The 15,000-nt window shown below is 43.6% G+C and overlaps 1 protein-coding gene across 1 annotated transcript in view; it reads left to right on the plus strand.

Annotated features, from left to right (window-relative positions):
* LOC126991450 (uncharacterized protein DDB_G0271670-like) overlaps positions 1–15,000 on the plus strand; it is a 142,489-nt gene that overhangs the window by 92,680 nt on the left and 34,809 nt on the right. The window contains exon 3 of the mRNA XM_050850211.1: positions 14,944–15,000. This exon is cut by the window's right edge and continues 16 nt beyond it. Within this exon, the coding sequence (XP_050706168.1) occupies positions 14,944–15,000 (57 nt within the window). The remainder of the gene's footprint in view (positions 1–14,943) is intronic.

The following is a 15,000-nucleotide window of genomic DNA, read 5'->3' on the forward strand; positions in this document are numbered from 1 at the left end:
TCAAGTCTGTGAATGCATGATGATGAACCGATAAATCAATGCAGCAAACGTATCGCACAACAGGAAGAAAAGACGAGTGTTTTTACCCTCCGACACAAGGAGGCGGAAGAGGATTAGGAGGAGGAGGAGGAGGTGAGGGAGACTGAAGAAGAGGAGGTGAAAAGGGGTAGCGAGGAGGAGGGGGAAGAGGAGGAGGATAGGGAGAGCAAAGAGAAGGAAGAGGGGGTACGAAGAAGAGGAGGAGGATCAGAGGGGTACCGAGGAGGAGGAAGAGAAGGAAAGGGAGAGAAGGGCCCTAGAAGAGGAGGAGGATCAGAGGGGGACCGAGGAGGAGGAAGAGAAGGAAAGGGAGAGAAGAGAGAGAAGAGGAGGAAGAGAGGAGAAGGAAGAGAAAGGAGGAGAGAAGAAAGGGGACCGAAGAAGAGGAGGAGAAGGAAGAGAGAGAAGGGAGGAGGAGGGGAAGGAGAAAGAGGAAGGAAGAGTAATACCGAAGAAGAGGAGGAGAAGGAAGAGGAGAGGGGAGAAGAGGAGAGAGGGGCCGAAGAGAGAGAAGAGGAGTGGGAATGAAAAGGAGGAAGGGAAGAGTGGGACCGAGGAGGAGGAGGAGGAGAAAAAGGAGGAGAAGGAGGAGGACGAGGCACTGATAAAAACATGGAAGACGAGGTAAGAGAAAGGCAGCTGTCTTGTTCCGAGGCTATCTGATTTAGTGTTGTTGTCAGTTCCGCGGATCACTGTCACGCGCAACGAACAAGGAAGGAGAGACGGGAATACACAACAACACACAGGCTTACAAGGCGGAGGCAACAAGGAAGCCGACGACCTACACTTGGCAACTCCACCGATCCAGTCACTCAGCATCTGTTCTCCCTCCTCCGTAAACGCATCTGACCTCCAAATGAAACAGTGAACCATATTCTCACGTAACTGACTGCTCTTTCGGCCACCTCTTCGGACTCTTTACAGGAGCAGGGAGTAGCGGTCTTTTTTTTATTGTTTCCTTTTTTGTGTGTGCCCTTGTGCTGTCTCCTTTGCTGTGAAAAAAATTGCATTGTCTGTGTATTTGTTTGACTCGGTCCCTTCAGTCACGATCATATTTTCCTGAATCTGAACCCACCAAAGACTCAAGGGCCAATGCGACGGAGATTAGCACTGAGACCACGCGCATCTATAACGTAGGCCCAAGATTTTTCCTTTACGACCCATTGTTACAGGTCCAGTCGTCTCTTTGCAGGTTAAGTAATTCAACAACAATCCATTTTAGTACAAACGAAGTCGACAAAGGAGCGTGTGTGTGTATGTGTGTGTGGGGGTGTGTGGGGAGTAAACTGAGGGGTAAGGCAGCGGCTGAAAAGTGACAAGCAATAGTAGAAAGGTAAGGTAGAGAAAGGAAACCCAATAACAGGAAAAAGAAGAAATACGGGAGAAAGAGGGATGGAACCAGCTATGCCAGTTTGTCGTATTTAGATTATTGGATTTATAATTTTCAGACCCAAAAGTACTGTACCCACACAAATCACGATATCCATATGAAGTTATTATTAAAACTGTTTATTATCTATGTTTTTTGTAATAGTTATGGGTCAGGAAGCCGATAATTTAGTGTTTTGAGTACGATAATCTAGCAGCTCTGAATGGAACGCACAGAGATTGAATAGAGCGAAGGTTGTACATAAGTTTGAAGAGGAAAATAAAGCAGAGAACGAAGAGAAGACCAGAGAACAGAATGATCGTAAAGACGGGGCGAAAACAATAATCACAGAGGAATAAAGGAGGGGAAGAGGAGAGAACCGATGGGAGAACAGACAAAGGAGGGGATAAACGAGGGAAAACGGAGGAGGAAACTGGAGGAAGGGGGTGAGGCAGAGGAGGAAAGGAAGAGGAAAGAGTCAGGAAGAAGAGGAGAAAAAGTCTGTGAAGAGGAATGACCACTAAAAAACGGAACTAAATAACGGAAAAGACGAGAAGAAACCGAAACTAGTAAGAGAAAGCAAAAACAATGGTAAGAAAGAGAAACAGAAGAATGGCCACGAAGGGAAGGAGAACTAGGGAGCAACGGGAGGAGGAGGGTAGAGTCGGGAGGTCAGCAAGACGAATGGAAGGACAGGCAAGATGGGCACTAAGGGAGGAGGCGAGCGGAGAACAAGACGGATGGTTGGGCTTCGGTGGTGGGCTCAGTGTTGCGTGGCGGCGGGGAGGAGGTGGAGGCTGAGGGCGAGGGTGGAGATGGTGGAGAGGACGACCACCAAAGCAACCACAGACACGCAGAAAGCCAGGCGGTTCAGTTGCTCACATTCCTGACACGCCCACTCCTCCCACTCCTCCCCCTCTTCCACGTCTACTTCTTCTTCTTCCTCATCTACGTTCTCTTCTTCCTCTCCTTCATCCTTGTTTACTTGTTCTTCTTCATCTTCAGCATCTCTATCCTCCACGTCGTTGCAGTTCTCCTCCTCCTCCTCCTCCTCCTCCTCCGCATCTTCTTCCTCCTGTTTTTCACTTTCGTATCTTTTTTGTTCATTATGTGGTACACGCTTCCTCCTCCACCGCTCCTTGTTAATTATTTTCTTCGTTTCTTCTTTCTTCTCGTCGCTCTCCCGCAAGTCTTTCAGTTTTTCCTCTTTGTTTTCCTCTTTCGGCTTCTCGTAACTGTTTTTCTCCTTATCTTCCTCCTCTTGGGTAGCGTCCGCTGTCCGCCTCTTTCCCGCGTCAGTCTCCCTCTTCCTCTTGGCCATGTTCTGACCCTCCTTCGCCGCCCACGTCCCTTCCCGCTTCCGCCTCACTCGCCTCCACAAGACTTTAGGCAATGGCGACAAATCGAAAATGCTTGCAGGCTCGTCACCAGCATGGCCAGACGCGCGCCTTAACGGAAGAATAAAAACGAGCGGAAAAAGAAAAAAAAGGATAGAATGAGTGATGAGGTTTTATATTACTTAAAGGGATACTGTAAAAAGACACGTAATAATCAAAGAGAAAGTAAGGCAAGGAGTGATTTGTGGGAATGGAAATGTGAAGACCAGACGATACTTTCTTTTCAAACACTTTCTTTTATACAGCAGAGGAGTCAGTTCAAGGGCATAAAAAAAGGTAACAAAATTTAATGTGAAAAAAAGCTCGCTGAGGAAAAAAACCCCGCAAACCCGCATCACTCGAAACTTTAGTCTGTTTTTCTCCTTTACTTACGAGTGGTAGTAACATTAACTTTTTTTACATAATCAACTTGTAGCCCTTGTATAAATAGTATGGTTCTTCGGGGGGAAAGTAAAGAGGCTGGGACTGAACTATTTATACTTTTCTTTGGGCTAAAAATTGAGTTGCTGAAGGTGATGATGGAAGTCTTAGCGAGTGTATAATAGCAGAGGACCAGCACTACTTCTTCCTGCTAAATAGGATTCTTGTTAAGTAAAATTGAAGATACTACTACTACTACTACTACTACTACTACTACCACCACCACCACTACTACTACTACTACTACTACTACCACCACCACTACTACTACTACTACTACTACTACTACTACTACTACTACTACCACTACTTCACCTCTACCACAGTTTATCCTCGCTTGTTTCATATTCGCATAATAAAATTCTCCTTGTACACATTCCCTCTCTCTCTCTCTCTCTCTCTCTCTCTCTCTCTCTCTCTCTCTCCTTTATCCTTTCCTCCTCCTCCTCCTCCTCCTCCTTCTCTTCCTCCTCCCCCCCCTCTCCTCCTCCTCACAAAGGCAGGCAGGCCGTGTCCGCGCGTGGGAGTAAATATTTGTTTTTGGCTAATTGTACAGAAGCGGAGGAGAAGGAGGAGGAGGAGGAGGAGGAGGAGGAGGAGCAGGAAGGAAGGAAGGAAGGAAGGAAGGAAGGAAGGAAGGAAGGAAAGAAAGAAGGAAGAGGAAGGAAGAGGGAGGAGGGAGGAAGGACGAAGGAAGGAGGAGGGAGAAAGAGGAGGAGGAGAACCAGTAACGAGAAATTCTTGGAAACTGAGGAATATGAGGCAGAAGACAAATATTACCTTGAATATTCGCCCGAGGAGGGAGGCGAGACACAAGGGGAAAGGGAACAACGAAACGAAAGGAAAAATATGAACAGAAGAAATGAATTACAGAGAAGGGAATTACGAAACAAAAATAAATTACCGGATAGGAATGAACAAAGGCAATGAAAAATGAAGGAAGGGGAGAATGTGTGATTAATGTGAGAGGAACATGGCAGGTAAAGACTTCGGAAAGGACGAGAAATGATGGATCACGGCATTAAAATCTTTACCTTATTGGGTTTCGATTCCCGTGAGAAGACACCTGGATGAATCACGCCTCACCTGGAAAGGAAGAATATTAGTTACATTGTGTTAGTCAACCCAATGTATGAAGGAAAAAGTTTAGTAATAGCAGTAGTAGTAACAGTAGTAGTAGTAGTAGTAGTAGTAGTAGTAGTAGTAGTGGTAGGAGTAGTAGTAGTAGAAGTAGTATCAGTTGTAGTAGTAGTAGTAGTAGTAGTAGTAGCAACGGCAACAACAACAACAACAACAACAACAACAACAACAACAACTCCAACACAGTATTAAAAACAATTCATGACTGTTCCGAACTAAGTCGACACAGACATCATTAATCATTGAAGAAAACAACAACAACAGCAACAAAACAACGAAATCAGCCATGTAAACAGCCACAAACACATATAATGCAGGCAAAAAAGGGAAGCAACATCGAGCTACAAAACCGTTAATTAATACTCGGGCAAGAATGGGGAGGGATAATAGTGCAAAGTTTTCCACCGCGCTGTAATATCGGACATCCGGCGCGATACCTCCAGCGGCGAGCGGATATACGAGAATCCCGCACCTCGACCCTGCTCCTCTTACACAGACAAGCCGAGGAGGGTACACGAGGGCGGGATGATAGGAGGATAAGAAGAAGAAGGTGATAGTGATGAAAGGAAAGGAAATGGTGACAAACTAGTGTAAAGTGAATTATCCAACAAAACCCATCACCTCGGCCAGACCTTTCGTGCATTGACAAGCCGAGGAGGGTACACGAGGGCGGGATGATAGGAGGATAAGAAGAAAAAGGTGAGCGTGATGAAAGGAAAGGAAATGGTGGCAAACTAGTGTGAAGTGAATTATCCAAGAACAAACCCTCTCCTCGGCCAGCCCCTTCGTGCATAGACAAGCAGGGGAGGAACACGAGGGCGGGGATGAAAAAAGAAAGAATACAAGTAACAAAAAAGACGAAAATGGCAGGGGAGGAACACGAGGGAGGCGATGAAAAAAGAAAGAATAGGAGTGAAAAAAAAGACGAACATGGTAACGAACAAAAAAATATAGAAGAGAATTATTATTGTTACTATTATTATCATTATTATCATTAACAGCAGTAGTAACAGGAGGAGCAACGGCAAGACTAGTGAAAATAGTAGTAGTAGTAGTAGTAGTAGTAATAATAATAATAGTAGTAGTAGTAGTAGCAAAACAATAACAGCAAACCGTAACAACAGAATAAACAACAACAACTATTCTACTACCACAACTACTACTACCACTACTACTACTTCTACTACTACTGCTGCTACTACTACTACTACTATTACTAAAAGGTAGATTTGTATGCAGTGCCAATGACAATACAATCAACTAATTGCAGGAGTAGCGGCAGCAGGCTTTTTTTGTACCCTTGAAATACCTCCTTTCCTGAAAAAAAAAAAAACAAAAAAAAAAAAAAAACGTACCCGTGTTCGCAGGGTTAATAAAGGCCATCTGTATGCGCCTTTTGAAGAGCAATACACGTTTTCCAGGTTATCCATGTTTTCCCTGCTCTAACTTGTTTAATTTATGCACTTTTATATTCAATTCAATTTGTGTGTGTGTGTGTGTGTGTGTGTGTGTGTGTGTGTATTTATTTAATAGTTGCGCACTGTGAGGACGACTAAATTTTAAGGAATGTCTGTCTGTCTGTCTGTCGGTCGGTCGTTGGTCGGTCTGTCGGTTTGTTGGTCGGTCGGTCTGTCGGCTGTCTGTTTGCCTGTCTGTCTGTCACCCTTGTCTGCCGGTCGGTCCATTAACATTTCCTAAAAAAATACCCCAAAAAAGTATACGGAAAACAAAGCACGGCGAAAAAGATGAAATGTCGTTGGGAATTTAATTTGTCCACTGCAGGGAAACGATGTCCGGGAAGGAGATGAAAATGTCAAAGGTAATTAGTGCGATCCTATTAGCGCTGCCTTTTAAACGACTCCAAATTACCCGATTCCTGTAATGTCCCGACTTAGGCGTTTTTCTCTCTCTGAATATTCTGATTGATTCGAGTGAACACTTTGACTTGAGATTGAAGGAAAGAAACCCAATACGAACACAAGGGTTTGGTGGGTCATCACAGTAGAGTAAAAAAATTGATAATAAACATAATAAAAAGAGAGAAATTAGGGAAAGGAAGCCAATACGAACATAACGATTTGGTGGGTCCTCACTGTAGAGTAGAAAAAATAAATAATAACCATAATAAAAAGACGAGGGGAATTGTAAGAAAGGAAGCCAATGCGAACAAAGACTTGGTGGGTCCTCACAGTAAAATAATAATAAATAATAAACATAATAAAAAAAAGAGGGAAAATGAATGAAAGGTAGGTTTGGAGGTTTCTCGCGGTAAAATAATAATAATAATAGATAATGAGTCATAATATTGGAAAAACGAGGGAAATTTAATATGCCAATCTAGTTTAATTATTTTGGACGAAAGAACGAGTTTTATGTATTCTTTTTTTTCATAAACTTGGACGAGATCGCGGAGTGTAATTACAGACCCCGAGGCGAAGTTATTACCGCTGTTATTCTCAGTATCATTTATTATTATTATTATTATTATTATTATTATTATTATTATTATTATTATTATTATTATCATTATATTTACCATTATCATTTCAAGCATTACTGTTGTTGTTGTTGTTGTTGTTGTTGTTGTTGTTGTTGTTGTTGTTGTTGTTGTTTGTTGTTGTTGTTGTTATTGAAGCCGATGTTCTATTTATATATATATCATCAATAAACCCTGCGGTATGAAACAAGGCCACACAACAACAACAACAACAACAACAACAACAACGCCCAAACTTAATCACCAAAGGGAAAGCACTATGTCCTCAACTCTCTCTCTGAAAGTTATATCCACCACCTATGCACACAAGACCCCGCCCCCCCCCCTCCCCCTCGTCCCCAAACTCCCTCCTCACCACCAAGAGTTAAGAAGAATATTGCAAACACGTCTTTCCTTCCCTTTTCATGTCCCCCTTTCGATGACGGTCACCCACGCCCCGACTTCATATTCCTAACCTCTCTGCTGGCACGTCGTCCCTTAGTGAAGACGCTCGGCTGTAGATTCTAAACTAACCACGCGAAGTCCTGGAAAATAGTCTCATTATGATTTCCACTAAAAAATTAACTAACATAACTAACAGTACCGAATTCTCGTACTTGGCGTATTGATTTTATCGATTTCTGACCAAAAATTATCGCGCCCACAAGGATAACGATATGCATTTATGATTATTGTTAAAATCGGTAAATATTGATGCTCTTTTTTGCAGTATCTATTGGCCAGAAACCGGAATATACAACGTTTAGTCCCACAAGATTTTACTCCAGTCACACCTCTTCTCTGCTTTCCCTCACCAATCTACCAATTCATCAACCAGCCTCACCTCTTCTCTGCTCTCCCTCACCACTCTACCAATCCATGAACCAGTCACACCTCTTCTCTGCTTTCCCTCACCACTCTACCAATCCATGAACCAGTCACACCTGTTCTCTGCTCTCCCTCACCACTCTACCAATCCATGAACCAGTCACACCTGTTCTCTACTCTCCCTCACCACTCTACCAATCCATGAACCAGTCACACCTGTTCTCTGCTCTCCCTCACCACTCTACCAATCCATCAACCAGCCTCACCTCTTCTCCGCTCCACACCCCACCATCCAGTCTCACCTCCGGCGTACGATAATCTGGTAACGTTGAACATGACTCTAACCTAACCTAACCTAACCTCTTCGAGAGCGGGCGCCACATAAGCGGGCGCCACATACCCGTACAGCAAAGGGAAATCCCCGCCCCGACTATCACCCACGACTTCCCCATCCACATCCACCCACGGCCACCTAATTCCCTACCTCTTTGTTCCCACCCTACTTTGCCTTCTTCGCCCTACCTATCCTCCTTCCCCACCCTATCGACTCTCATCCCTTTCTCTTCCCCCTCGCCATCACTCCTTCCTCTTCCTCACTGCTCTTCCCTCCACTCCATCCTTTCTTCCATCTCAACCCCTTCCACTACCTGCCTTCCACCCTCAATTTCCTTGTTTTCTCTCGCCCTTACTCGCCTATTTCCATATCCAATAGTATCCTCCTCCTCCCCACTGTCACTCTCCCTCCTCCCCTCATTCCCCAACCTACCTTCCACCCTTCTTCACCTTCCTCATCATCCACAGCCTAACCCACTCATCCCCCTTTCAGTCTTCCTCACTGCTTCCCCTCCCACAATCCACCCTTCCCCGCTTCCCCATCTCCCTCCCTTTCTTCCTCCCCACCCCCAAGGCGATGCAATATAGTTTTCTGGCCGCGGATTATTGGGGATCTGGGGTCGGCGTTCCCCCAGGGGTGGCTTCGTGTGGCTCAGCCCCGGGTTTCATACGCGTCCCCGGCAAGCACAAGGAAGAGGAGGAAGAGAAGCAGGGAAACATGGAAACTTGGAAGAAGGCGGAGTAGTAGGAGGAGGGGGAATGAGAAGAAAAAACATGACAGCGACGACGGTTAAAAGTGAGAAAAGGAGTTAAAGGATGATAAGGAGGATTATGACGAGGATGACGAGAACGACGACGAGGAGGAGGAGGAGGAGGAGGAGGAGGAGGTTGGTGAAATGGTATGTAAACGTAAGATACAAAGCCCACGGTCAGCTAGAGAAAAGAAGAACAGGGAATTCCACCTCTCGATGACAGACACAAATCCTGGCCGCGGAGGAAGGCAAGACCCCTCTGATCCCGCGGCGTGTGAAGGTGTGTGTGGCTGCGCCCTTTATTGCGGGAGGATGTTTTATATACGAGGCAAACCGCTGCATTTTCATTTACTCAAAACCAAAGGGCAGCCTCCAATATTGTTTTTCGCCCGTGTTGTTAAAGATCACTTACGAATTTCTCGATTTTCTTTTGTTTTATAGATTTTGATACCCTCTGAATTATTTACTCAAAACCAAACGGCAGCTTCCAATATTGTTTTTCGCCCGTGTTGTTAAAGATCACTTACGAATTTCTCGATTTTCTTTTGTTTTATAGATTTTGATACCCTCTGAATTCCTCTTTTGACCAATTCTTTCGCAAATCACAGTTTTCTTATTATGCTTCTTCTCAAAAACTCACTTATCAATATATTAGCAAAATCCGACGAGCTTAAATAGTAATAAATTGGCTGCTCTTTACTTTTATCTTTTATAGGAGCGGCGAGTAGCGGTTTTTTGTACTCCTTTTTTTTTGCCCTTGAGCCGTGTCCTCTGATGCATAAAAAAAAACCTAATCCGCCAAATAGTATTCTACCCCATCCTACCGTCATTTTTCCTGATGGAATATGACGTTTTGAAATAATCTACATAGTTTCTACATACAAGCTCGTCTTCTAACTCTACTTCAGTATAATAACACACTAATGAAATAAATAAACCAAACTCGACCCGACACTATAACCTAACCTATAAATTAACCTTGGACCATCAAATATTAGTTTAGTCCCACAAGATTTTACTCCAGTCATACCTTTTCACTGCTCCCGCTCACCACTTTACCACTCCATCAACCAGCCTCACCCCTTCTCCGCTCCACCACCCCACCATCCAGTCTCACCTGCTCCACACTACATCAGGCTCACTTCTCTTCTCCCGCTCCACACCCCACCACCCAGCCTCACCTCCGGCTCCACACTACATCACCCTCACTTCCCCTCTCCCGCTCCACACCCCACCACCCAGCCTCACTTCTGCTCTCCCGCTCTCAAGTACGCAACGGGGAAATTCGCTCGCAGTAAAATACACTGTCATGGAGGGCGCGGCCAGAATAATTTTGTGCACTTCAATTTGAGTTTGTGAGTTAGTTCCCACTTGTGACGGGACGGGATCCTTGTGGGTAGAGATAGTAAAGGTCGATATAGACGAAGTTTGTAGGTGACCTTTAACAACATAAAACTTGTCAAGCTAACTGATGGCAGTGTAAAACAGATAAAAGGTATAAAGTAACTACGAATCGAGGTTATCTGACGGTGTGGAAGTGTGTGGCGTGTTAGCTTTTTACGGTAGCTTTGCATAAACACAGAACTGCACGAAAAAAAGAAAAATACAAATCATTTTAGGCAAATAGATATAGATAATAAAATATATAGATTCATCCATAAATATAACCTATATTGTTAATGCACTGGAAACCAATCATGTACTGGGTGAAGTAAATATTGTCTTGTTTAACGCACTGAAAGCCATTCTCTAAATTAACCAAACAAAATACAATTACCTGTACCGTTTGGCGCACCGGAAAAATTATATTCAACAGGTTCATGCATATTGATATCATCTGGTAATTGGCGTTTTGGGAATGTCAGGTAAAGGATAATAGCTGTTGTTGTTGTTGTTGTTGTTGTTGTTGTTATTGTTGTTGTTATTGTTGTTGTTATTGTTGTTATTGTTGTTGCTGCTGTTGTTGTTGTTGTTGTTGTTGTTGTTGTTGTTGTTGTTGTCTAATTGCCGGCGGAGCGGAAAATTGATATTCCTTATTCAAATGAGAGTTTTTGAGAAGGTAGATGACAAAGAAAACTGCAGACTTTCTATAAATGACTGTGTGCAAACTATAATTGAGAAAAATACTGGGCACATGAGGAGATAGTAGCGGGCTTTTTATTTAGTAGCGGGCTTTTTTAATTATTATTATTATTTTTTTTTTTACGCTCTTGCACTGTCTCCTCTGCTGTAAAAAAAAAAAAAAAAGATAAGAAGCGAGCACCACGGATCAGGGAACAGACGAAGGACAAACTGTATTCTATTGACGACTGATAAAGAGAGAAACTTGGGTAGGTCAGTCAGGAGGAGGGAGAGAAGGGAGTAGTAGAGTGACAACCGTAGTAATAGAGTGGCAATCCAAATATAAGGACATACGTGCGCTCTCTCTCTCTCTCTCTCTCTCTCTCTCTCTCTCTCTCTCTCACACACACACACACACACACACACACACACACACACACACACACACACACACGGGTGAACAACCTTGCCAAAAACAGCCGCCGCAGTAAGAGGATTAGCAGCCAACCACGAGGACAAACAGGAGAGCCATTTACCATTTACACAAACAAGCACAAACAGAGCACTGATAGCGCACAAACAGGTTCAAAGAGTGCGCGTGTGTACCAATAACGGAGCAGCAGCGGCGAACATGAATACAGACAGATAAATGAAAAGTACGGTAAAGAGCTTTCATGACAGACAAACCGATCGCAATGACGGAGAAGGAGAGAGAGAGAGAGAGAGAGAGAGAGAGAGAGAGAGAGAGAGAGAGAGAGAGAGAGAGAGAGAGAGAGAGAGAGAGAGAGAGAGAGAGAGAGAGAGATAGAGAGAGAGAGAGAGAGAGAGAGAGAGAGAGAGAGAGAGAGAGAGAGAGAGAGAGAGAGAGAGAGAGAGAGAGAGAGAGAGAGAGAGAGAGAGAATTACAGCATCATCTCGGAGGATCAATAAAGAAAATCAATATTTGTCTGTTTAAATAATTAGTAAAGCTCTAAAACACCTAATAAAGACAAAACTATCAATCAGTTTACACATCTGTCTAACCAGTTTATCTCCGTCTCCTACTCATTGGCAATACAATAAAAAAACTGGAATGATTAAAAACATCCACGACTGAGCCAGCTGATCGTTCTGGGGACAAAGACCGACCAGGCAAGGCTTCCGTTTGATCCTTAGTCTCCCTCGTTCTTCGTTTTCTTTCTTTGGGATTTTCGGTCGAAGTGAATGGAATAAAAGTATGATTCGATCTGTTTGTTGGCCAGAAGCCTGTGTGTGTGTGTGTGTGTGTGTGTGTGTGTGTGTGTGTGTGTGTGTGTGTGTGTGTGTGTTTAATCTTATTTTATTTGAGGCGGTTACTCGATTTCAGTACATATAAAAATGCATCACCTATTTGCCAATCACTTCATTAATAACCTGCAATGCGTAAATAATAATACTTTGGCATAGTGGAAGGTTTCGAATATTGTTAAGGGAATGATCGAGTAAATTATAGTTTTCTCAAGAAGATTGGAAACTTTTAATTAAGAGAGGTAAACAAAGTTGGCGGAATTAGTTACACACACACGCGCGCACACACACACACACACACACACACACACACACACACACACACACACACACACACACACACACACACACACTATCCTTGTAATATGCGAGTTCTGGTAACGAACTTAACAGTATTTAAGGGTGAGCAGTCAGGCAGAAGACACACATCATTGCACTTTGACCTAAACTCCTACGACCCCTCACTCTGTTCTTTCATGTTCAGTTTGCATTTTGGCCGAACTGGAGGATCTAGAGACGTGACTAAGGGAGAGGAGTGAGTGAGTGTGAGGAGAGGTGGAGGAAGTGAGCTGGTGAGATGGGCGGTGGAGGAGGAAAAGGTTGGATGAGGAAGGGTTAATCAGTGTCAGCCAAGAGACGCCGGTAACCCACAACGCATTATTTCGCTTCATGACCGCTAGAGGGTCTCCGTGTGGCACTGCCTGGCAACGGTACACCATTATTTGTTTTTGAAAGAAGTACAAGGAAAAACTATACTTCCCCTTCCTTGCCGGCTCTTGTCTCTGATCTCTCTTTTGAGTATAAATAAGCGCAAATTTTATGGCCTCTATTTTTTCCCCAGCGCACACTACTACTTCTGCAACGCTACTAATATGCGCTAGAGACGACAAAGATACGCCTAGATATTGCGTCTTCCCCCAAGGAAAAACTATACTTTCCCTTCCTTGGCGTTTCTTGTCTCTAATCTCTTTTTTGAATTTACATTAGCGCAAATTTTATGGCCTGTATTTTTTCCCCAACGCACACTACTACTTCTGCAACGCTACTAATATGCGCTAGAGACAATAGAGACATGCCTAGCTACAGCGTATTTCCCCAATTTCCCTTTACTTTCAACCCCGTATACTCACCCACTTTCGTTCCCACCTACCCAATATTCTTCTTGCGTACGTAATAAGGTCGTTAAAAATTACGTTGAAAAGTATGTCCTTTTCTACGTACTATTTTCATGCAAAAAAAGAAGAAAATAACATGAAAGGCTAGATAGGTAGACACACTCGTTAATTGGCGCACATCACTCGGGCAAACACTCGTATCGGCGGCAGCTGAGGCGACCAAACACACACACACACACACACACACACACACACACACACACACACACACCGCCACGTGCCTCCAAGTTTGCCCTGTTTGATGCTGTTTTGTTTATTTTTTTGCGTGCTGTGGGGTGAGGGGAGGGACGTGGGAGAGGTATGCTAATCCTTTCAGTGTTTCTGTGAGAGAATCGTTAGTTGAATTTCCTTAGCATATGTGTGTGTGTGTGTGTGTGTGTGTGTGTGTGTGTGTGTGTGTGTCTTTGTGTGTGTGTGTGTGTGTGTGTGTGTGTGTGTGTGAGAGAGAGAGAGAGAGAGAGAGAGAGAGAGAGAGAGAGAGAGAGAGAGAGAGAGAGAGAAGTAAAGGAAGGGAAAAGAGAAAGGGAGCAGGGCGAGGAGCTTTCTTCAAACGATTAATAACCTGACACTCTCTCTCTCTCTCTCTGTCAGTGTAGCCAATATAGTCGCAGTGTTCCCCTGTAAATCTATTCTTTTTTATATGCCTTCATTTAATGTATTTGAAACTCTACGGTACAAGCCTTTCACATTTCATTAATTTTTCTCAATTTTCTTTTTTTGCGTTTACTTTTGTTTTCTCTTTTCATTCCCTCTGCTTTATTATCTTATTTTTACTTGTTGCTTCTCCGCTATATGTTCCTATTATTAAGTGTTTTCTTCTAACTCTACACTTCCCACGTCTTCTTATATTTCTCGTGTTTTTTTCTGACTTCTCCATTAACTTCTCCTTACCCTGTTTCATTCTTTTCTCTCAACACCCTCGATCTCTTACTCACCCATCACATCACTCTCCTCATTATCCTCCTCCTCCTCCTCACATTCAACGTTCCCAGATTGTCGTACTCAGTTTCTCATATTTTCCTGATTTCCATCCCCAAAACTGTATCCTGGGCCACAATGCCGAGATTTATTTGTAGTTATTGTTGAAATGGTTTATTATTCCTGTTTCCTGGTGATATTTATGAGGGAGAAGCTGGTAAATGTGATGCTCCGAGTACGATAATCTGGCAACCGTGCTCACATTAATTCTCCTCATTATCTTAGCCTTCACCTCTGTTTCCTTCATGCTCTTCTCAACGCATCCTTTCTTTTTTTCCTTCTCCTGACTTACACCTGCCGTCTACCAAACATTTCTCAACACCCTCGATCTCCTCTTACTCATCCATCCCATCGCTCTCCTCATTCTCCTCCTTCCTCCTCACATTCCTTCTCCTCATTATTCAAACCTCTACCTTCGTTTCCTTCATCATCTCCTCCATACACTCCTTCTCTTCCTTCTCCTCTTGATATACACCTGCAATCAACTACATTTTTTCTCAACATTCTCAATCTCCTCTTCCTTAATCACCACATCAACCTCTTCATTCCCCTCCTCCTCACATTTCCTCTCATCATCTTAACATCTACTTTCATTTCCTTCATGCTCTCCCCCACACACCCATCATCTTCCTACTGACATATACCTAATACGCTAAACTATTCCTTTCTTTACTTGATTATTTATGTCTTGTTTCCTTCCCATTCTCAGGTGCCCGAGCCATTGCAGCGTGCCATGGTGCTCGACGGGGAGGACATACCTGAGACG

Source organism: Eriocheir sinensis, unplaced genomic scaffold (assembly GCF_024679095.1).
Source record: "Eriocheir sinensis breed Jianghai 21 unplaced genomic scaffold, ASM2467909v1 Scaffold282, whole genome shotgun sequence".
NCBI classification, from domain to species: Eukaryota; Metazoa; Arthropoda; class Malacostraca; order Decapoda; family Varunidae; genus Eriocheir; species Eriocheir sinensis.